Source organism: Coregonus clupeaformis, unplaced genomic scaffold (genome assembly GCF_020615455.1).
Source record: "Coregonus clupeaformis isolate EN_2021a unplaced genomic scaffold, ASM2061545v1 scaf0053, whole genome shotgun sequence".
Classification (NCBI taxonomy): Eukaryota; Metazoa; Chordata; class Actinopteri; order Salmoniformes; family Salmonidae; genus Coregonus; species Coregonus clupeaformis.
Window position 1 is genome coordinate 297,756 of NW_025533508.1, and position 25,175 is coordinate 322,930.

Sequence of the window (25,175 nt, forward strand, 5' to 3'; positions counted from 1 at the left end):
TTGCAAAATGCTTATTGAAATTCTCGATTATTGTAGATTTATCGGTGGTGACAGTGTTTCCTAGCCTCAGTGCAGTGGGTAGCTGGGAGGAGGTGCTCTTATTCTCCATGGACTTTACAGTGTCCCAAAACTTTTGGAGTTAGTGCTACAGGTTGCAAATTTCTGTTTGAAAAACCTAGCCTTTGCTTTCCTAACTGATTGTGTATATTGGTTCCTGACTTCCCTGAAAAGTTGCATATCGCGGGGGCTGTTCGATGCTAATGCAGTTGTCGTATCTGATGAGTGGTGGCCATTATTGCTGTCAACAAAGAGTCCGTTCATGCTGCATCGTGTTAGAGGCTTTTATTAAAATCACGAGGTTACAGCATAAGTACAGACCCGCGGTGTCCGGAGAACGGCTCCTCAGATTGCCATGGCCGTTCTGCCTTCTCATCGTTTAACCCCTATTTATAAACAATGCAAAAAGATGGGTGGCTCCCTCTTCTGGCCAATCACCAGTCTCCCTGAAGGCGTCACCCTCCAAACGCTACATTTGAACTAAGATCATAAAACAACATTCTTTGTTCCTCCAAAACATTTAACAAAGACATAATCTTCAGATACGATATTCCCCCCTTCGAGACGAACTAAACGTCTCGAAAACAAACAGAATAGGATTATGACTAGTAACAATTTATCTTATTGAGTATCTTTAACATTAAACCAAAAACATTCTCCTCTAGAGTGTAAATACCTTTCTATGAAATAACTGTTTATGAAGTGTGAATACATTACTATGAAATATGAACAAATCTCTATGGAGTGTAAGAGCGAAAAACTGTCCGGCAGCCATCTTTTCAGATATCCATCCATCAATCAAGACAGTAAAATTCTCTCACGGTCCCTCTGCCCCAGGCAACCACCTCGGTACTCCAGATAGCCTCATAAACCATGTAAATGCCTTTAAACTATGATGCAATTAAATACACATGTAAGCCCCTGCAAACAAAATCCTATCCAAAAACATCCACTCTAAAGGCTGGTCAACCCATTGGACCCAAAAGTGGAACTCTCCCTACCTAAATTTCCTCTGTCCCTAAGCATTCACGAAATAAACAAAAACATCTAAGATCCTCACATGTATTCAATAACATCAAACATCATTCTACAAAATTAATCCCTGAGGCTATTACACAATTATGTATTACACATGTCTATATTTCATTGCAAACACTGGAATGTAGTCCACTACACTTCATCTCCCTGTAGTCTCCTCTTCCAATGGATTGTTGATGATGGAATCGACCACACCCTCCTTGTTTCATCTCCTCCAGTCATATTGTCCCATCATATTGTCTCTGTTTTGAGTATTTCAATCCCCCCATGTTCCCCCAAATGCTTCTGGAAGAAAAGAAAAGAAACGACCAAACAGTATCTTTTGCAAAACAACCCTTTCAAATTGACCATCAATATCAACTAAGAATATAAAAATGATCTATAAATGATGCATGAATCACATAAACCTATTCCCCCCTTTGATTCATAAATCATACCAAAATCACCCCAATATTGAAAAAAAAATTTGAAAAATGATCAAATAATCAAAAATGATATTTATCCATTCAGTTCCACTGGTCCATCTTTATCCAGATCAGGAACAGTCAACACCGGCATCTGAGTGTTGTCTCCAGGCACTCTCCAACCTATCTTAATATCATAGCTTTCTCAAAGGTCAGTAACAAATTACAAACATCACACAGTGTTATCAAAGCTGAAACTAAAATCTGACCCATCACTGCCCTAACTGATTTTGCAACCAAGTCTTCTCAGACCTCCCAATCCTTCAATGCATCTATAACCCCAGTGATATTATCTGAACTATCTGGACTCAAAGTATAACTAATATTTATCAATATGATCTTCCCAAATGTTACACCATACCATGAATAAAGTCCCCCCTTCTCCCTTAGACTTATCCTTCAATGATAGGCTTGAAGACTATGACATGTCGCCATGTCACCCTTTTAACCCTAGATTTAGCTGTGTCCGGTGCTATCCCTCTTATAATGGTAAAACCTCATATGGAAGCTTCAACGTTGACATGTAACAAAATCCTTTCCATCCATAATGTAAGAATATATATGCTTTATCACCACAAACCCTCCAAATATCTCAAAAATCCCCAATAGTCACATTGTCAGTCAAAAGCTAATCGTTTAACCATCAAAGTCCTGCTCTTCTTACTACCTGGTATATTAAAAAGTAACCTTATATTTCTCATTACTACCCTTAATGTCATGCTTATCCAAAGTCATCATATAATCATCACAATCTGATATTCCCATAAACATACCCTTTACCTCATATGTTTTATTAGAACAAAAACAACTTTTAGCCCTCAATGTTTCACCTGAATACTTCAGGGTTCCGTTGTTACCTGATTTTCCTTTCCCATTTAACAATTCCCATAGGGTAATTCATTTAACCAAGAACACTTAAACCTAGGCTTAAACCACTGTTCTGACAACGACATTATTTTATCTGTCAATGACTGTTGCTGATACCACAGTCATGACAAAGCATAAGACTGACCCATACCTGATAGAGGCCGCGCGACCGTCTAACATGTTTGGTGCTGGAATTCTCAACAGACATGGACCCTCAAGATTCCTCACTGATCTTACAGAATGAGTTAATCTATCTCTAATTTCCACAACAGAAGAACGAGCGGTACTGATCAGATACCTCTCCTTGTCTGTCATTAAAATCAAAGACCTCATCCTGTCCTCCATGATGAATCTATATTCTCTCTACTACTATCTGTTCTCCTATTTTAACCCTATTCGTACTATCATTGACAGCACTCTCCATCCGTAACATAACCCCTTAATTTCAGAAAAGTTGTTGTCGATGTCATACTCCCTACATTTGCTATTGCCATCGTATCATTAATCCCTTCCAAAGTTACCATTAAAGTAGTTGACTTAGTTGCTGTATCAACCCTAATTACTTCTAGTGCAACAGTTCCCATTATCCTCTGTGTATTATCTACTGTTGGAGTGACTGCTATAATCTACTCTTCCTGAACTCCCTCGGTGACTGCGGAAGCTTCAACAGATTTCAAATCTTCCATCCTAAGCGTCACTTTACGAATTACATAGCCTTTTAACCAATAATTCTTAACCGGAACAACTTCTAATGCTTGCCCTAGATAAGTATACATATATTCTCCCTGACCTTTCGCTGTAACATTACGCCAAATAAGTGAACAGTCACTCCTAACCTCTTCCACTTCATATCATTGTACAAACTATCCCTCCTTTGACTAGGTGCACCAGCTTCTACTCCTGGTCCTGATAACAATACTTCTTCTCCCTAATTATCTCTCTATGTGGGAGAAACGTCACCATCCTAACCCTAATAACAGTCTTTTCCCCCTATAATTGGTGCTGGACCCTTATAATCAAATGCGATATATTTATGACTTTAATAACTATCAATGTTGAAAGAGTTAAATTGCTTCTCACTGTTGTTTTACTAGACTCACGTGTTGATGTCCTTATTGTTGTTACTTCTAATTTCCCCAGTTTTCCCCCTAAGACTTTGAACTCTTTACTTGTACTTCCATCTATCACCACTAGTGTCACTTTTTCCCACTCTCAGTCCTACCTCTAAACTTTCAAACTTTTGATTATAACAAATACACCTATAATTACCTTGATCTTCCTACTCTACAGTGTCCTTCACCATTGTTCTCTCTCTTACTACTAACTTTGAAACTTAGCTTACTGTCTCAGAGTTCCTTCAACCCTAATCTACTCCTAACTTATTTTAATCTAATATTTTCTCTCATAACATTTACAACTTTTTCCCCTGATTTATTCACAAAATCCCTTACCACCAAATGTTTAGAATATGTGATTGGGAAAGTTCCCCACCTGCTTCTGACTCATTACACACAGACTTGGCAAACTACTAAACACCTTTTAGCCTAGCCTGAAATCTCTTAGTGTAAGAATGTAACCCAGAATAAACAGTCCCCCCTTTTAACTTTTCAGACAGATTGTCTAATAGACAGTCGTCTAGTGTACATCTTATTGTACAATTCAATTTAAACAATGCATCTCTTCCCAACACTGCAATAACAGTATCTTCGAATATTAGTACCTTAAGAGTAATTAACTGTTTTACTACCTCAAATCCCTATCCTAATTAGTTATCAATTAGTGAGATGTTTAACCTCTTTAGGCTGAACCCAGATAAGTTTTCCCCTATTCACTATCACTTCTAATGGTCGGTTGTTTCAACTGTTAGCTATTTTCTCTTCTTCTCTAATCGATGCTCTCAGCTGATACCCCCCTTCCGGATCTTCTAAGCACTCTAGAATTCTTAGGATTCACCTGGAGAACAGGTGATCTTGAATTGCCCCTGTATCTTCCTTAAAAATGTTCTCTGTTTTTCCTCCTGACTTGTTGCATTAACAGGTAAAGTACCCAATCTGTCCACAATTATAACAGTCTTCTGAAAGTTGCTGGAAGTGTAGCTGAAATCTTCCTCCTCCTATTTCTTCTCGTCCTCTTCAATTCTGTGTCTGTCCAGAAACTGGCTTTGGATATGAATCAACTGGTGCCGCCCTTGGTGGCTGATACAATTGCATTTGATATTGTTCAGTTGAAGCTGTAACAGTGATTGTTGATTTGGTTCACTCTGATTCTTCATAACCAAAACTTATCTTCTCCACCCGTTGTATGATTGAGTTTTCAGAGTTTCTTCATCCTGTTCTTTCTTCTTCTCCAATTCTTGGGATCCTTTTCTCAGCAGTTTCTCCTCTTCTGTATCTTCAGCTGTGTTACTTCTAAACTATTTGCTTTATCCAGGCATGATAAACATCGGTCTATATCTCCTTTCTTCTTTGCTAGTCATTGTAGGATAAAATCCTCTTGAACATAAAGCACCTTTAATCTCCAAATCTTCATCGCTTTCTTCATCTTCAACTTCCATCAGAGATCAAATCTCGTGTATCCTTCTTCTTTCCTCTTGCCAACTTCCTTCTGATCACAGAGTCATATCCACCCATGCATGACCTCTTCATCATCACTCATCTTCATCATCCTCGTCTTCTTTAACCTCACTCTTCTCTTCCAGACATCTCATTTCCTTCCTTCTGGAGTTCTGGATTCATCTTTATCGTCGTTTCTGCTTGTCCTCTATCTATTATCCGTCTTCATCTCTGATGTACCAATCACCCTGCTGGATGATCACTGGAAGCTTCCTTCTCATAAGGTGGGTGTCTTTTTGCTGAATCCGTATGTGAGAAAGGTGTACTAACTTCTGCCATTAGTTTTTCTAACACTACTTTCTAACACTCCTTTAGTTAAAGGATTACTATTTTTTTCCCTATATCAATCGGTGTAATCACCTTCATCTAGCCTTGCTGTCCTTTCTCCCCATTGTAACAACCCTTTTATATTCCTTTATTATGAATTAGCTTATTTTAGACTGTATAGCCTAAGGCTTCCCCCCCTCTAATTATTAATATAAACCTAACAACTCCAAAAAAAAAAAAAAAAAAGTTTTTTTTATTTTTTTCTATTTAAATAAATTCATTAAAAATCCTGAATAATTAAAACCAATTTTTATTCCTATATTACCAATTTATCAATTAGTGTTGGCTATCCTACCACAACCCATCAAATGCAAGTAAATGCAAGTTAGTCATCTTCAGACTAAAATACCCATAAACAAAGCCTGTAACCCTTCAATACTACAATTCCCATCAAACCCCAGTGATGCAGAGCCTCCAAAATGCAATTTTTCATGAAATAGTATTTGCCAAGCCTATGTGAAATTGTCATCAAATATTTTGTAAGGGATGATTTTTGTGAACTAGCCTGATATCTGATCCTCTCGTCTGCCTCGTCACACCTTGTCACGTGACGCACGTCAGTCACACGTTAGCCCCTCCTCACTCCTGTCTCTCATGACAATGGAACAAAGACACAGAAACAGCTTTTAGTAGTTAATGCAATCACTGAGTATTTCCAACCATTCAATATTCGTTCGTTCTACATTATTCACTCTAAGACTAAACTCAGAACTAAATAGATCGCTCAAAAACATTATTTTATTTTAATCCGTTATTTAATTATTTAATTCATTTTATTATAATCCGCTACCATATATCTAATTTATAAATTCAATAGGTTACAAAACAAGTTTCATCTTTAACCAACCGCAGTTTAAACTAGAATAATCGTGCTAAAATCTATCTTCTCTTTGTCCGTGTGTTTCTGTCTGCCCCTGCAGCTCCCAAATGGGACCTATGACCTCAACCAACCATTTTGTTTTGTAGGCTGAGCACAACCGCATGTCGTAGTTTTAGTGCCGTAAACCAAAACGTGTCCTAATCTCGTGTCATAAACTCCCCCTTTCTGTAGTGTAGTGTCGCAAAATTAAACGCATGCGCACAGCCATTCAAAAATCCCTTTTCACCGTGGAAGGAAGATTTTCTACTCCCTCCCCCTTATAGTCAAACAACATTTAACAGCGCTCACAAAACATATAACCTGACTTAAACACAGAGACAAATTTAAGAGACTTTAATCCATCGCAATGGAGTCTCTAAGGATACATTAGCAGGTAGCACACAACACAATTAGCATTTAGCATTAACCTTAGCCTTAGCCTCTAGCTAACTGCGGCCTACTACACAAACAAACATATCCTGCACTGCCCTATTTCCTTTTAAACATATTTATCCTACCGTTTTTTCTACCGGGACTAATGAGCATTACACCGAGAAATTAGACCCAATCAGACATCCCGTCGGACGAAAGTCAAATCATAATCACAATCAGATAAACCTCATTAATCCGAGCTCTCTTTAAAAAAAAAAACACCGTCCACCCATTCTATCGTGTAAACGGATTTGCCGGCCCAACATCTAAAATGGCCCCCCCTGGAGGTCTTAAAGCGGTACAGTGCCCTAAAGAATGCGCATATCTGCCTTAATCGTCACTTCAATACTTAAATCCTACCGTTTAATGCTCTAAAAACTCCCAATTATCTGCCGTTTCCAATGGAATAAAGTTTAGCAGACTCTAGTCGACCGCAATAACGCCACCCGAGGCAAGGTCGGAATGGTACATCTCTCCAGTGTACACAAGTCGTATCCAATCTAACAAACTCCGAAGCGGTAAGAAAAACTCACCATTTTTTGGCCATGCTTCAAAGCGAGTTAGCCTGGCGGTTGACTGAAACAAGGAAGAGACGCAAACCCAGCCCCACGTTGGGCGCCATTATGTCGTATCTGATGAGTGGTGGCCATTATTGCTGTCAACAAAGAGTCCGTTCATGCTGCATCGTGTTAGAGGCTTTTATTAAAATCACAAGGTTACAGCATAAGTACAGACCCGCGGTGTCCGGAGAACGGCTCCTCAGATTGCCATGGCCGTTCTGCCTTCTCATCGTTTAACCCCTATTTATAAACAATGCAAAAAGATGGGTGGCTCCCTCTTCTGGCCAATCACCAGTCTCCCCTGGGGCGTCACCCTCCAAACGCTACATTTGAACTAAGATCATAAAACAACATTCTTTGTTCCTCCAAAACATTTAACAAAGACATAATCTTCAGATACGATACAGTACACCACAGGATGTTTTTGTGCTGGTCAAGGGCAGTCAAGTCTGGGGTGAACCAGGGGCTAAATCTGTTCTTAGTTCTGCATTTTTTGAATGAGGCATGCTTATTTAAGATGGAGAGGAAAGCACTTTTGAAGAACATCCAGGCATCCTCTACTGACAGAATGAGGTCAATATCCATCCAGGATACCCGGGCCAGGTCAATTAGAAAGGCCTGCTCACTGACCCATTACGGACGCAGGCAATGAGGCAGTGATCGCTGAGATCCTGGTTGAAGACAGCAGAGGTGTATTTAGAGGGTAAATTAGTCAGGATGATATCTATGAGGGTGCCCATGTTTACATTTACATCATTTAGCAGACGCTCTTATCCAGAGCGACTTACAGTTAGTGAATACATTTTTTTTTTTTATACTGGCCCCCCGTGGGAATCGAACCCACAACCCTGGCGTTGCAAACGCCATGCTCTATCAACTGAGCTACATCCCTGCCGGCCATTCCCTCCCCTACCCTGGACGACGCTGGGCCAATTGTGCGCCGCCCATGAGTCTCTCGGTCACGGCCGGCAGCGACAGAGCCTGGATTCGAACCAGGATCTCTAGTGGCACAGTTAGCACTGCGATGCAGTGCCTTAGACCACTGCGCCACTCAGGAGTACAGATTTAGGGTTGTAACTGGTAGGTTCCTTGATCATTTGTGTGAGATTGAGGGCATCTAGTTTAGTTTGTAGGACGGCCGGGGTGTTAAGCATATCCCAGTTTAGGTCACCAAGTACTACGAACTCTGAGGATAGATGGGGGGCAAGCAATTCACATATGGTGTCCAGGGCACAACTGGGGTCTGAGGGGGGTCTGTAGCAAGCGGCAACAGTGAGAGACTTATTTCTGGAAAGGTGGATTTTTTGAAGTAGAAGCTCAAACTGTTTGGGCAGAGACCTGGATAGTATGATAGAGCTCTGCAGGCTATCTCTACAGTAGATTGCAACTCCGCCCCCTTTGCCAGTTCTATCTAGACGGAAAATGTTGTAGTTCGGAATGGACATTTCTGAATCTCCTGTGGGGAGGGGGAGGAGTGTGGGGTACAGAAGGGGGTACATGCCTGCTACCCAAGGACCTGAGTGGCACACTGCCTAATGGATGGCAGATCCCAATACAACACGTTTGATGGGCAGGCGTTTGAGTTCCATGCGACGTGTGACTACATCTTGCTCCATACCTGCCAGCTGCACTCTAAGACTGTGGAGGAGTTTGTGGTGGCTGTGCGTTATGGCAGTGAGAATGCATCCCAGGAAATATACATGGTCATCAATAGGATGAAGATGGTTCTCTCAGAACATCTTGGAGAGGTTCAGGTAATGGATGGGTTTCACCATCAGTATTCATTTATTTTATGTAGTTTGGTCCAGATACTGTACAATATGTAATCAATAGTGATCTCAACTTTCCCTTTTCCCCCAGGTCATTGGAGTCCTTGAGAACCTGCCCTTCTCCTACAGTGATGTGAGTCTCCATCGGAATGGTCATCTGGTAACCATCCAGGCCCTGGGGTCAGTCCAGGTCATCTCCAATCTACACAACCTACTCCTGGTAAAGATCTCTGACTCCTCCTACAGGAGCACGACCTGTAGCCTGTGTGGGAACTACAACAATGACCCCATGGATGACCTCCATCTGCCTAACGGAACCCTGACCTCTGACTCCGATGTGTTTTATGCCGTTGTTGAGATGGGTCATGCACAGGCCTGCCTCCCTTTGCAGTGATGGGTTTGGGGCTAACTGACCGCTCTGTCAGTGTCCCTGCATGGCCGTGAGCGCTACAGTGGCCCCTTCTCCTCCTGTCACTCTGTAGTCCAGCCACAGACCCACTACTCCCACTGCATGGCTGACCTGTGCGTGTCAGGGAACCAGACCCAGCAGCCGCTGTGTGAGCAGCTACAGGCCTACCATGTGGAGCCTTGGGAGGCAGGGGTCAAGGTGGGCCCATGGAGGAACCACACTGGCTGTGATATGTTTCCCCTCTGATAGAAAATGGCATCATATTGCCCAAATGTGGCCCACACAATGCATTCACTATATAAAACTCTGCTGATTGCCGTTTAATAATTAGAATACGTAAACTTAAGCTAAATATATATCCTCACTAATGATGCCATAAATGTCTAATTAGTCCTCTAGGTCTACACTGGAGAGCTGTTTAACATTAATGTGGGCCTATTTACAAATGCATGTATTAATCATGAATATTCTATTCCTCAGCTCATTGCCCCCAGTTCAGCCACTACAGCCTGTGTGCCAACGTCTGTTCCTTGCTGTGCCCTGGAGCGGCGGGGTCTGTGTGAGGAGGGGTGCCAATGTGACCAAGGGTACCACTACAATGGGCAGGCCTGCATGCCAACAGGGCAGTGTGGCTGCTGTCAGGACGGGAGGAGGTTTTAGGTACGTTTTACAGAAAAGCCTATTGATGGAATAAGCAGAGCTGATTATTTATCAAATAATAGCAAATATTGTGTCAATCTCAATATACTTCCCTGGTTAAGTATAAAATAAAAACCTACTCAAACAGCACATCATGCGTATCAAAGTCATAAGTCTATGCTATGGTTGAACTGGTAATGTTTAATTACTGGGTATAATTTGTTTATTCAAACCTGTGTCTTTTATCCTAGGCCACAGAGAGCAGGCTACTCCAGAACTGCAGTATGATCTGCACCTGTGGGGCTTCCCTGGTCTGTGAGCCATTTGCTTACCCTGACCAGCATGTCTGCACTGTCTCAAATTAAGTCCTTGGCTGCCACAGCACAGGTACAGTAGGTAACATTGCTGCTCTGGTTCCTGCACTAACTTAGTCATTTACTGTAGTCAGCAATATGGACTGTTAGGCTATGAGTTAAAATGGAGAGGATTGGAAATATGGACAACCCTGTACTACATTAATTTCCCTTGTTGGAGTACACATAGTAGGATGTCTTAAAACGTTTCAAATTGATTTCTCTCCCCAGATGTGATCTGTCCAGCGACCAGCTACTATGATGACTGTGGCTCAGCCTGTCCACACACCTGTGAGTCCAACTCCAAAATGTACATCCAGATCTGTGTGCAGGGCTGCTTTTGTAATTCCGGCTTCGTCCTGGGGGGTGTGTGCATCCAGAGCAGTGTGGCTGTACTGATCCCAGAGCAAACTACCACAGACTCAACACCACCTTCTGGACACCAGAAGACTGCTGTCAGCTCTGCCTCTGTGACCCAGCCACCAGGGAGATCCGCTGCACCCCTGCCCAGTGCCCCACAGGTCACATCTGTAAGTAGCTGGAGGGCAGGCGAGCCACTAACTCTCAGGACCCCTCAACTGTACCTTGATGGGTGGCAACATTTAAATCGTTTTTACGGGTAAGAGTTTAACTTCAGGGATAGCTGTTCATACACGCTGGCTCAGTCGAGCTCCAATCAGACAGGGTTGATCCCCTTTACCGTCAGCATCTCTGCTGCCAGCTGCAACAGCAGTTTCACTTTTTCTACCTCAGGTTAATGGACTGCACAAGCCCTTACCATACTCCTTCCAGAAAGGCCTTGTGGTGGCCTATCTCACCCCCTCATCCATTGTCATCCAGACTGAGTTCGGCCTGCAGCTGATTCTGTACAAGACTGGCACCACCATGGTCATCCTTCCCCGCATCTATGACTCTGCTGTGTCCGGTCTCTGTTGCAACGGCAACAGAGAGGACGACTCCCTGCTGCCGGACGGCGAGCGTGCTCAGAACACCCTGGAGTTGGCCCAGAACTGGATGACGGGAGGGTCTGCAGCCTGCAGGTCCACCTGTGGCTCCAGTCTGCTTTGGTTAGCGAAGAGCAGGACCTCAAAGAGCTGTTTGAGACCACTGATTTTCTGTGGGGTGCTGCTCAACGATCTGGGTCTGTTTGGAGAGTGTGCCGCAGCGTTGAACCCTGAGCCTTACTTCCCCTGAGGCCATGGCTGCCTGTGACATAGTGATGGCCAGGAATAGTGTGTTTGGAGTCTGCTGGAGCAGGGTGGAGGTCCAGCCCTACAGGGACGTATGTGTGAGGGCAGTGTGTGGCAGGGTGGGCCACATGGAGGCCACCTGCCTCTCCCTGGAGGCCTACGCCTCAGCCTGCCACTCACAGGGAGTCACTGCTGGGCCGTGGAGGGAGAACAGCTCCTGCCATAAGTTTCAAAGGATGAAGAACATAAATGTTTAGATGTAATGCAGCCCACCACTAACAGGGCTATATTCAGAGGTGAAACATTCGTATTGGAGATATTTAAGTAATACCTTTTCAAAATGTTTTCTCCTTACTGAACACAACCGTCTGTCTCCCGCTCCAGAGGGCAGCAGCCCTAGTGTGTGTTGACTCCAGCTTTGCCTCCTGCCCTGCCCTGCCTTGCACTGCTCCAGCCTGGCTACCCAGGAGGCTGCTCAGAGGGCTGCCAGTGCCCCACTGGAAAAGTCATGGATGGTGACCAGTGTGTGCATCGCATGCAGTGTGGCTGTGTCATCAGGGAAAATATATAAAGGTAACTCGAATACCTTGTGTAATGAATGGGTGAATTGATATTTGGTGGGAACACAAGACATTTAATTCATTTAAATGTATGAATGCCACGTGAAATCTATTGTATTTGGTGTTCCAGTCAATTTGCTGTGGCTCAGGTGTCACTGTCCTCTTCCTCAGGATGAGGAGCACCTCTACATGATGGGCTGTGCTGAGAAGTGCTGGTGTCACCCCCTGGGATGGGTGGTGTGTGAGATGACGGCCTGCAGCCCCGGGCAGCAGTGTAGCCTCCGAGACGGGGTTTGGGGGTGCTGCTGCGAGGCCTGGGTCTGTTCCCTCCAGGATGGCTTCCAGCTGACCACCCTGAGCGGGCTTCAGCAGACCCTGGAGCCCCAGGCCCCCTACCTGCTGGTGTCCCTGTGTGACATAGCTAGTGACACGTGGTTCAGAATGGTGTCCTACCACGGGGCCTGTGGAAACTCCAGGCCTGTCAACGTGCTGCATGTCTTGCTGAATGGCAACAACTCTGTGACCCAGGATGGCCATGTGGAGGTGAGTGTAATGTGAAGATAAAAGCGAAAGAAACGCACACCTATTTAGGCGAGGTGCTGGCTGACGGCGTAAAACACTTCAAAAAGAAAAGGAAAGCCGCACACTCTAGGAGCTCAGATGCAATAATGTAATATCTTAATAACCAATGTTTCGACAGACAAGCTGTCTTCATCAGGGTATAATGGCCATGTGGAGGTGAGTGTAGTGTGAAGACCTTTGCTTGAATTGTAATGTTTAGTCACTCTGGACAGTTTTAATAAAATAAAGCTTAAATGATCCAATGATTGACTAGTTCTATAACACCTCCCTTTCACCACCAGGTGAACAGACAGACCTTGTCCCTCCCCTACTCTCTGTCCTCCTCGTCCCTGTCCCTCAGTGTTCGGCGTCTCTGTGGTGACGGTGAAGCTGTCCCCGTGGTCTGCCGGGGAGCTGTGCGGTCTTTGTGGAAACCACAACAAATTGCCCTCTGAGTAAGACCAGGCCACTGTCCTCGTTGACTTCCCTAGCTGGTACGTGTTCAAGTCCATCTAGTACTTATCCCTAGAATCCTTATTTGGCAGTACAGCAAGTCATTTATGTTACTAAATAACAGTTATCTCTCTCTCTCTCTCCTCACAGTGGCTTCAATAGATAAAAGATGACGACTGACTATTGTATGCTAATCTGTTGTAAAAACTTTGAAATACAAAACTTGTGGTTGTTCATTAATACATACTTGAACCTTGAATGTCACATGAGTGCCATGCTTATGGAACCGTCCCATTCAATATGAACTACTGTAGGCTGGTTGTTGGGTTCAGTGGTAGCCATCCTACTGAATCTTGACACAATGGTCTTCACCGCTGCTCTAGTTGCTTACATTACCGGAGTGTAAAGAAACTTCACATCCTAGTTACATTGAGTTAAGCTCCTCAGAAGCCCAGATTACAGTGCATTTGGAATGTTTTCAGACCCCTTGACTTTTTCCACATTTTGTTACGTTACAGCCTTATTCTAAAATGTATGAAATAAAACATTTTCCTCATCAATCTACACACAATACCCCATAATGACAAAGTGAAAACAGGTTTTTAGATAATTTTGCAAATGTATTTAAAATAAAAAACTGAAATACCTTATTTACATAAGTATTCAGACCCTTTGCTATGAGACTCAAAATTGAGCTCAGGTACATCCTGTTTCCATTGATCATCCTTGAGATGTTTCTACAACTTGAATGGAGTCCACCTGTAGTAAATGTAATTGATTGGACATGATTTGGAAAGGGAGACATCTGTCTATATAAGGTCCCACAGTTGACAGTGGAGGTTGAAGGAATTGTCCGTAGAGCTCCGAGACAGGATTGTGTTGACGCAGAATTGAAGGTCCCCAAGAACACAGTGGCCTCAATCATTCTTAAATGGAAGAAGTTTGGAACCACCAAGACTCTTCCTATAGCTGGCCGCCCAGCCAAACTGTGCAAGCGGGGGAGAAGGGCCTTGGTCAGGGAGGTGACCAAGAACCTGATGGTCACTCTGACAGAGCGCCAGAGTTCCTCTGTGGAGATGGAAGAACCTTCCAGAAGGACAATCAGGCCTTTATGGTAGAGTGGCCAGACGGAAACCACTCCTCAGTAAAAGGCACATGACAACCTGCTTGGAGTTTGCCAAAAGGCACCTAAAGGACTCTCAGACCATGAGAAACAAGATTCTCTGGTCTGATTAAACCAAGATTGAACTCTTTGGCCTGAATGCCAAGCGTCACGTCTGGAGGAAACCTGGCACCATCCCTACGGTGAAGCATGGTGGTGGCGGCATCATGCTGTGGGGATGTTTTTCAGCGGCAGGGACTGGGAGACTAGTCAGGATCGAGGGAAAGATGAACGGAGCAAAGTACAGAGAGATACTTGATGAAAACCAGTTCCAGAGCGCTCAGGACCTCAGACAGGACAGCAACCATAAGCACACAGCCAAGACAACGCAGGAGTGGCTTCGGGACAATTCTCTGAATGTCCTTGAGTGTCCCAGCCAGAGCCCGGACTTGAACCCAATCAAACATCTCTGGAGAGACCTGAAAATAGCTGTGCAGCGACGCTCAACATCCAACCTGACAGAGCTTAAAAGGATCTGCAGAGAAGAATGGGACAAACTGTGTGCCAAGCTTGTAGCGTCATACTCAAGAAGACTTGAGGCTGTAATGGCTGCCAAAGGTGCTTCAACAAAGTACTGAGTAAAGGGTTGAATACTTACAGTGGGGAGAACAAGTATTTGATACACTGCCGATTTTGCAGGTTTTCCTACTTACAAAGCATGTAGAGGTCTGTAATTTTTATCATAGGTACATTTCAACTGTGAGAGACGGAATCTAAAACAAAAATCCAGATAATCACATTGTATGATTTTAAAGTAATTAATTTGCATGTTATTGCATGACATAAGTATTTGATACATCAGAAAAGCAGAACTTAATATTTGGTACAGAAACCTTTGTTTGCAATTACAAAGATCATAAGTTTCCTGTAGGTCTTGACCAGGTTTGCACACACTGCAGCAGGGATTTTGGCCCACTCCTCCATACAGACCTTCTTCAGATCCTTCAGGTTTCGGGGCTGTCGCTGGGCAATACGGACTTTCAGCTCCCCTCCAAAGATTTTCTATTGGGTTCAGGTCTGAGACTGGCTAGGCCACTCCAGAACCTTGAGATGCTTCTTACGGAGCCACTCCTTAGTTGCCCTGGCTGTGTGTTTCGGGTCGTTGTCATGCTGGAAGACCCAGCCACGACCCATCTTCAATGCTCTTACTGAGGGAAGGAGGTTGTTGGCCAAGATCTCGCGATACATGGCCCCATCCATCCTCCCCTCAATACGGTGCAGTCGTCCTTTCCCCTTTGCAGAAAAGCATCCCCAAAGAATGATGTTTCCAACTCCATGCTTCACGGTTGGGATGGTGTTATTGGGGTTGTACTCATCCTTCTTCTTCCTCCAAACACAGCGAGTGGAGTTTAGACCAAAAAGCTATATTTTTGTCTCATCAGACCACATGACCTTCTCCCATTCCTCCTCTGGATCATCCAGATGGTCATTGGCAAACTTCAGACGGGCCTGGACATGCGCTGGCTTGTGCAGGGGGACCTTGTGTCCGCTGCAGGATTTTATTCCATGACGGCGTAGTGTGTTACTAATGGTTTTCTTTGAGACTGTGGTCCCAGCTCTCTTCAGGTCATTGACCAGGTCCTGCCGTGTAGTTCTGGGCTGATCCCTCACCTTCCTCATGATCATTGATGCCCCACGGTGTGAGATCTTGCATGGAGCCCCAGACTGAGGGTGATTGACCGTCATCTTGAACTTCTTCCATTTTCTAATAATTGCGCCAACAGTTGTTGCCTTCTCACCAAGCTGCTTGCCTATTGTCCTGTAGCCCATCCCAGCCTTGTGCAGGTCTACAATTGTATCCCTGATGTCCTTACACAGCTCTCTGGTCTTGGCCATTGTGGAGAGGTTGGAGTCTGTTTGATTGAGTGTGTGGACAGGTGTCTTTTATACAGGTAACGAGTTCAAACAGGTGCAGTTAATACAGGTAATGAGTGGAGAACAGGAGGGCTTCTTAAAGAAAAACTAACAGGTCTGTGAGAGCCGGAATTCTTACTGGTTGTTAGGTGATCAAATACTTATGTCATGCAATAAAATGTAAATTAATTACTTTAAAATCATACAATGTGATTTTATGGATTTTTGTTTTAGATTCCGTCGCTCACAGTTGAAGTGTACCTATGATAAAAATGACAGACCTCTACATGCTTTGTAAGTAGGAAAACCTGAAAAATCGGCAGTGTATCAAATACTTGTTCTCCCCACTGTATGTCAATGTTATATTTCTGTTTTTGCTTTGTCACTACGGGGTATTGTGTGTAGATTGATGAGGGGGAAAAAAACGATTTAATCAATTTTAGAATAAGGCTATAACATAACAAAATGTGGAAAAAGTCAAGGGGTCTGAATACTTTCCGAATGCACTGCATGTACACAGTGGCGTTGGTTTCAGAAGCTTTACTTGGGAATATTCCATAGAATCACTCACAGGCCTACATTATTTACCCAACCCCACTACCTGCAGACTAACTTCACACCAAGGAAATATTTGACCTTTCGGTCATGTTTTATTTGATCAAGCCAAATAGTGTTTGCGTTCCCTCTATTTGCAATAATTGGTTGCCCCAGACACTCTATCTCCCTGGGTTGCACAAGGTGTCGGCTACTGCCACCCTTTACACCGGGACTGTTCAATGTCGGTCATGGAGAGCCAAAACACTTGTTTTTTGTTTATACCTGGTAGTTAATTGCACTCACCTGGTGTCCCAGGTCTGAATTAGTCCCTTATTAGAAGAGGATGAAAACCAAAAATGTTTCGGCCCTCCAGGACTGACATTGAACAGTCCTGCTTTACACCAACATTGAGCAAGAGCCCAGAGAGTTATCAGGGTTGTGTAGAAGGCCTAAAATCACAGCTGCTATCAACTAGGTTACTATTCCCTCTCCCCCTCATACCAGGCCTTTAATCATGGCTTTGGGATCAATAGAGATGCAGTATTTGGAGACCACAACTGGGACTTTCCATGTCTGATTCATACTCCTTCCTTCACTTCACACATCCATTAATCGGTTTTAACGCCTTCAGAAGACTTAGTTTCAGCTCAACACCTACACTTATACAAAAGGAGGTTGACTTTCATGAATAGTCAGTGTTGGAGTTTCCCAGATTAATTGTATTGATCATCTCTGTGAACCACAGGATTGCTCCTTGTTTATAAATGTATTATTTTGCAATACTTTTACCTTAGTAGTGGACTATTGCTTAGATTTCACTTATAATGGTCTTGTCAAATAATGGTCTATAGTGGTACCCCTGACTGAGTTACATTAGGCACAGGGGAGCATGGAAAAGGTTTCAATTATTTCCCTATTAAGTGTGATTATACATGGCTTATAGGATGGGCAGCCAAACCTTGGTTATATAAAGATAAATATGACTAAGGAATACTGAAAAGCAGTGGTCCCGTAACGGTCAAATCTACCTGTGGTAGGATTTGCGCAAACTGCCATTGACTCACTTTAATGTCTGTTTTATTTGGTTACACCTGATATTTTGCAGGTGCAGCCTACATTCTGGTTGGTTTGACCAGAATCTCGCGGGTGTTCAACAAATGTTGAAGGTTCTTATTGTAGCTGGAGGTGTGATGGCAGTAGGTGTACTTGTGTAAATCATGAGACATTGAATCAGCTCTGACTCATCTGGAGCAAGTGTAATCAAGGTGTCAACATTGCCTAATGGCCGATAGTAAATAGAATGGTATTTTTACATAAATATGCAGAATGCATAGCAAGCACCAATCTTGGCTGCTACAGTTTTTGTAAACGTTGTTAGTGGCGCTAATCATTTAGATGTTATTTTTAATTGAGCCAAAGCAGCAGGTTGGTAGCTTTCATGCTGTTGGTAAGACCCTCACAAACTTTTGCGGATGCACCGTTGAGAGCATCCTGTCGGGCTGTTTCACCATCTGGTACGGCAACTGCACCGTCTGCAATCGCAGGGCTCTCCAGAGGGTGGTGCAGTCTGCCCAACAACTATGGTCATCAATTATTGTGTTAATTCATTCATTTGAAATTGTTTACGAATATGTCAAGTTTTTCCCCGATGAGGGGAAATTCCATGTACTGTACAGTATCTATGAGAATTACTCACAGGTAGGAGCTGCTTTTCTCATACACTAAATATTGCTAATGCATTCCATATAATCTAATCTGTGGGTGTCGGGCCTATGTCAATACAGGATCCCAATGGCATAGAGTCGACTGACACGCCCTATTTTGTGGCAGAGAGAATGTGATCATTTGTTTAGTGGATCAAATGCTTACCTCAAAGCTTGTAAGGGCTCTGATTGGTTATCAGCTTGGATTCATATTAGCATTTTTTGGTTTCCTCATGCCAAAGTCTGTTCTCAGTTAAGATCTATTGCATTTTTATCTTGTTAACAAAAACTTTGTGACGATTTTATGACTACATTTCAAAAATCTTTTCATTATAATAAGTTTCTTAACTTAAGAAATAAGTGAGTGATGTGGTGCAAATAATATTTTATAATGAGGATTGTATTGACTGTATTTCTTTGGTTTCAGCCATGGGGACCAAACTACTGGAAGGTGTTGTGGCTCTATTCCTCTGTGGTAAGTGGCTTTAATTAATTGTTTACTAATTATCTGCATTATGTGATAATTAGTAATTATGAATATGGAATGTTGACAAATAATACTTCCATGAGAATATGAAAACAGGAATATTAGGATTATTTTGCATTCTATTAATCTTACCATTTATTTTTTGTGCCAATTTGCTTAAAATGTATGACTACTCAAAAAATTTGTAATACAAATGAAGTATTGTAACCATTTTTCAAAAGATGTCTAGTGTTCTGACTGCTATGCATAGTTTTGCTTTTATATGCAGAATTAAACTGGAAACACAAACTGTTCCTCGATCAAAAGTTTCCAAAGTAAGCCGTGGTAAGCAGAGTGGAGATATAGACATCTCACCGGCCCTACTGTACATGTCATTGACCATATAAGAATTGCTTCACTTCTATTTTGCTACCCTGTGAGACCCAAGCATAGATGCAATTACGTTTTTTTTTATTACCCTTCAGAAATACTTGTAATAGGTCTCTGATTATGAAGATAAATTTTATTTTTTGGAAAAGTTTCAAAAATGTAACATTGGGCTTCAATGATATGACAATTTTGTGGTAAGAACTGTGAAATTATATAAAAATCATATCAAAATGGATCAAAACTGCTGACGTGATGGAAAATCTTGTGTAATTGTATATACATTAAGTCATATTTTGTCTGAAATAGCTAAATGTATCAACTTGTCCAGTTCAAATTGTAGTATTTTACTATCAAAAGCATCAACTATTTTGTGAATTTCCATCTACACGTCTAACTTACTTTTTGTAATATTTAGTTGTCCTTTATGACTTAACTTGCAGAGATAACCTCCTATCTTACCTCTTTACTATAAAATGAGTGGTCGTCAATGGCAGCATTCTGACAATAAACTACATTTTTTTATGTGTAGAGGTAACATCAAATTTACTCTTGAAGTATTGGTTGTCCATATTTGCAGAATTTGGAAGGGAAACCATCTCTATGTCTCACTACCTCTAGCTCTGGCTCAGAATGTTTGTTTCTTGATTTTCTTCTTCTACTACATAATCACATCTTAGAGAAGACAGGAAAAAATATTTCAATTCATGCACTTGGAGGGATTGCTTACAACATATGCAGTGTGGTCTCAGAAGAGTGGGCAGGTTTCTAATGTTTCAGAGGCTACTGATGCCACAATAATCATACTGACACACAACAAATACTACTAAGAGACACATCTGGGTCTAAGGAGATGCACTAGGTAGTGTTTTACATATGTTTTTAGTTTAGGACCGGTACAGGATGCAATTCAGGAAAAGTTGAATTTTTGCATCTAACCATCCCTGATACCTAGTTCATTACCTTTTTAATCCATTTCTGTATCATAGTTTCAAATTCCCCCCTTTAAATGAATGGAGTTGATTATTGAACCTGACTCATGCAGCAGGTTCGGCTCACTTTGTCAAAGTTAGTGCTTTGGGCTGAGTGGATGAATACTTTCAATTACTGTCACGATCGTTGACTGATGAAGCGGACCAAGGCGCAGCGTGATAAACGTACATACTTTATTCAGTACTTAACACGAACAAAACAACAAACGAAACGTGAAGTCCTAGGTTAACACAAAACCTTAACGGAACAAGATCCCACAACCTAACATGCCACAAGGCTGCCTAAGTATGGTCCCCAATCAGAGACAACGAGCTACAGCTGTCTCTGATTGGGAACCACCCTGGCCAACATAGAAACTAAACGATCTAGAACAAAAACCAATGAAAACTAAACATAGAAAATCCACACCCTGGCTCAACAATTAAGAGTCCCCAGAGCCAGGGCGTTACAATTACGCTCTGGTTTTCAGGGCACACAGTATAATAATTAACACTCAATAGCAGCTCAAGATAAATGTCACTCTGAACAAAAGCAAATCTCAATTTAGATGCTCATCCTTTACATGCCCCTCACTCGGATTTGTCCCCCATGTAATATTCCAGTCCACTCACCTCATTATTTATATTCCTTGATGTTCTTCCAGGTGGACAATGAGTTGGTCAACCTGCCTATATACCTTAACAACGGTCAGGTATCCATCTACTGGAGTGGCTGGTACGCTGTGGTCACCACCAGCTTTGGCCTTAAGGTCTCCTTCGACTGGAACAGCGCTATGTTTGTCACCCTGCCCTCCACCTACCAGGGTGCTGTCTGTGGCCTGTGTGGCAACTACAACACCCAGCCCCAAGATGACCTTGTACCCAGAAACGAGGCCACCCCTGCCTGGCCAGAGGACTTCGGGGCCAGTTGGCACGTGGAGGAGATCCCTGGCTGTGTCCAAGGCTGTAAGGGGCCTATCCCAGCTGTGAAGTCACCCAGAAGAGGCCGTTTGAGACGGGGGAGTTCTGTGGGCTCCTGAGGGACCCCAAGGGGCCTTTCCGGGACTGCCTTGCCGCAGTGGACTCGGCGGGATACTTTGAGGACTGTGTGTATAACGTGTGTCTGTATAAGGGCAGGAGGGATGTGCTCTGTCAGACCATCACAGCCTATGCATCAGCCTGTCAGGCAGCCAGGGTTAAGGTGTACAGCTGGAGGACTGCCCAGTTCTGGGGTGAGTAGTCCACACACTGTTACATTATAAAATATCTGATTTTTGCTGTGAGTGTTGGAAGTGGATGACACACTGATGAAATAAGGTTTCTGTGGAAAGTGCTGAGATATATTTTTATAACCATTAAATTGAATTGCCTACATGTCACAGTAAGATATTTTTTAGTTAATTAACTCCTTCCTGTGTCTCCACTATGAGGTGTGTGCTCCTGGCTGTCCTGCCACTTGCCAGAGCGTTTCCCCTACCCCAGGCTGCCTGGCACAGTGTAAGGAGGGCTGCTCCTCAGTGTTGACCATTGTGTCCCCTTCACCCAGTGCGGCTGTGTCCATGGCGACCGCTACTACAACACCGACCAGGTGTTCTAGCCCAACAGGAAGTGTGACGAGGAGTGCAAGTACACCCAGGATGGACAGGTATAAACAACTGAAAGACAATAACTTTAATAGGATTTTTATTGAGATATTTCCTTTCTATTTGCTGTATAGATAGCTGTACAGAAATTCCATTGAACTTGTATTTTCAGTCATGTTACAGAAAATAAAGTTACAGACTATCTGATCATCCATAAATGGAATGCAAGAAGTTCTCCTGAGGCCCCAACGAGAAGTGTGAAGTGGCGAACTGAGTCCTCAAGTGCCATCCAGTGGGGAAAGGGGTGTGCCATGAGTCCGGTGACCCCCATTACTCGTCTTTCGATGGGCTGGTGTATGACTTCCAGGGCATGTGTACCTACACTCTGGTCCTCAGGAAGAACATGATGGGAGTCCTGGTAAGTAGGAGAGGGCTTGTTGGTTTGTCTTACTTTGAATTAATAAATAATTGTTTTCACATAACCCGTATTCTGTGTTTTGGTGATCATTGGAGCAAATCGTGATAGAGCATTTATTCTTTAGTGCTGTTTTGACAAGGTTTGACCATGTTGACCAGTTGTCCATGTAAGACTGCCCATCCTCTCCACTAGGTGAATGGAGTGTTCAACCACCTGGCCCTGAGTCTGAGCGGCGGGGCAGTGCAGGTCTTCCAGGAGGGCTTTCGCTATGCCATCACTACAGGCTTGAGCCTGCATGTCACCTATGACCTTGTCTTCCACGTTACAGTCATTGTGCCTGGAAACTACCGCGGCAACACCAACAGCCTCTCTGGCAATTTCAATGGTAACCGTGGCGATGACTTCCTCCTGCCCTACTGCAAGCTGACAAAAGACGTCAACACCTTCGGGAAGTTGAGGAAAGTGGCGATCCCGGGCAAGGTGTGTGACAACGGTTGCGCCCGGAACACCTGTCCCAAGTGTGACCCGGCACGGAGGGCCATGTTTGAGAAACCCCTCTACTGCGGGGTCATCACGGCACCCAAGGGCCCCTTCGCCACCTGCCATAGCAAGCTGGACACCGAGCCCTACTTCAACAACTGCATCTTTGACGTGTGTGCCTCGGAGGGTGATGGAAATGTCCTGTGTGACAGTGTGGCTGCCTACTCCTTCAACTGTCACATGGCCGGGGTTGACATCAAGAACTGGAGGACGGCGTCATTCTGTCGTGAGTGCCCTCTAAGAGTTACTACTGTTCCCTGAGAGACTTGTACTTAGGTTACTCTATGTATGATGTATATGAAGAATAATGCTGAATCCAAATGTCCAACACAAGCCCTGTATATCTCTGTAGTCTACTCTTCCTTATAGTGTTGTATTCATGTGTATGGCCATAACTTTCTCTCAACTATCTCTCTCTGTTTTCTCTACCTAAGCCATGAAGTGCCCAGCCAATAGTCAAAATGAGGTGAGTGTGGATGCCTGTTCTAAAGCCTGCCCAGGCCTCACATAAATAGTCTGCAATGTGTTTTTATAATGCACGCCAAGATACATAAATTTAGCTTATGTTAGGGGAGACATCATCATGACTCACTCACTTTAATGCAACCTCTGTCCTCATGTGGACAGGGAGGTAGTGAACCTGCCTCTCAACCTGGGCCAGGGTCAGGTGATTGACTCCCAGCTTGGCAACATGGCCATCCTGCAGACTTCGACCTGCAGGTCTCCTACGACTGGACTGGAAACTGGTCATCCTACTTCCCAGCAGTTACTACGGCAACGTGTGCGGCCTGCGCGGCAACTTCAACGACAACCCCGGAGATGAGCTGCAGGACCTGGCCAGTAAGGCAGTTATGACGGTGGAGCAGTGGGCCAATGTTTGGAGGGTGAGGGGCCTGGCCGAGGATAAGTACACCCCCTGCTTTGACAGCTGCCAGGGGAAGGACTGTCTGACATGTGACGTGACCCAGAGGAAGCAGTATGAGTCAGAGGCCTTCTGCTGGGCCCTCACGGCCAAGACAGTGTTCCAGACCTGTCATAATAAACTGGACCCCCAGGCCTTCATGGACAGCTGTGTGTAAGATATATGTGTGAACAAGGGGGACAGGAGGATGCTGTGCCAGGCCTTGGCCACTTATGCCGATCTGTGTCGGCAGGAGGGCGCTGTGGTCAAGGACTGGAGGACCATGTTTGGCTGCTGTAAGTAACTGACAGGGATAAAAAGGCTCAGAATGATCAATATTGTCTTTGCACATTAGGAGACCAGCGTACTAAATTATGCACTTCAGCATCACTGTGCTGAAATAATGTTTTTTTAAGTTTTCCTGCTTACCAATCAGCCACGCCACTTGCACAGCTGCGGGTGACCCTTATTACCATACCTTGGATGGGCGCCGATTTGACTACCAGGGGACGTGTGTGTACCAGCTGATGACGCTGTGCACCCAGACGCCGGGTCAAGGTGACGGTGCAGAATGACCACCGCGGGAGCAAGACCGTGGCCTACACTAAGACTGTCATCTTCACCATCTACGGGGATCTCTCTCACCATCAGCAGGGACTACCCCTTCAGGGTCCTGGTGAGTGTTGCTGGATAGGGACAGATAATGTATAGAGGGGGGTTAGTATATTTACAGGAGTTTACCTGGTAAAAGTATATCAATAATACATATTGATGATAAAATTAGTATTTTAAGACTCTTGGTATTTAACACTGGGTGGTAATTTATTTTCCCCCATGTGTTAAATTTTACCACTCATGGTGCTGTTACAGCTATTTAATTAAGCGTTCTAGGCCTTAATCCTTGTGGATTTAATTAAACTAAGATTTAACTGTGAATTATTCTGGATTAGTGAACAATGGAAAAATATTTAATCTATAGGCTCCCATATAATTCTCCTTTCTCTTTCGTCTCCAGTAGGATGGACAGCTTTAGTCCCTGCCCTGTACCTGGAGGACTGTGTTTTTGATGCATGTTATAATCATGGTTACCAGGGGTCGGTGTGCGACGTGGAACGGCCTACGCCTCTGCCTGTCAGAGCAAAGGGGAGGAGCGACGGCTTCTGTCGTGAGTTTGAGTTACTTTGTTACCTTACCATCATATATGCAGTTTAGCATACATTTTTATCCAAAGCCATGTCCCCCTCGCTAAAGAGGTTTCTAACCTCAATGGTCTTTTCCTGGTTAAATAAAGGTTAAATGAAAATAGTTACTTAGTCAAGCAAGCATACATTTTCCGTATGGCTGGTCCCCGGAATCTAACCCACAATCCTGGTGTTGCAAGCACCATGCTCCAACAACTGAGCCATGATGTCATAACATACATTAACTGTTAACATATTGTAGTGTATTAAGATTATGTCTTTGTTAAATGTTTTTCATGAAGAAATGGAATGTTGGTTATGT

The 25,175-nt window shown here is 43.6% G+C and overlaps 1 protein-coding gene across 1 annotated transcript; it reads left to right on the forward strand.

The window, feature by feature from the left end:
- Window positions 1–9,781: 9,781 nt before the first annotated feature.
- On the forward strand, window positions 9,782–25,175 carry LOC121543058 (IgGFc-binding protein). Its single transcript, XM_041852752.2, has 15 exons — window positions 9,782–10,054; window positions 10,285–10,420; window positions 10,618–10,916; window positions 11,961–12,149; window positions 12,308–12,679; window positions 12,837–12,874; window positions 13,000–13,191; window positions 18,834–18,881; window positions 20,896–21,462; window positions 21,661–21,875; window positions 21,986–22,231; window positions 22,424–22,997; window positions 23,206–23,237; window positions 23,399–24,348; window positions 24,688–25,175. Exons 11-14 carry the CDS (start codon window positions 22,184–22,186, stop codon window positions 23,444–23,446), a joined length of 702 nt encoding a protein of 233 aa, XP_041708686.1. The 5' UTR covers window positions 9,782–10,054; window positions 10,285–10,420; window positions 10,618–10,916; window positions 11,961–12,149; window positions 12,308–12,679; window positions 12,837–12,874; window positions 13,000–13,191; window positions 18,834–18,881; window positions 20,896–21,462; window positions 21,661–21,875; window positions 21,986–22,183; the 3' UTR covers window positions 23,447–24,348; window positions 24,688–25,175.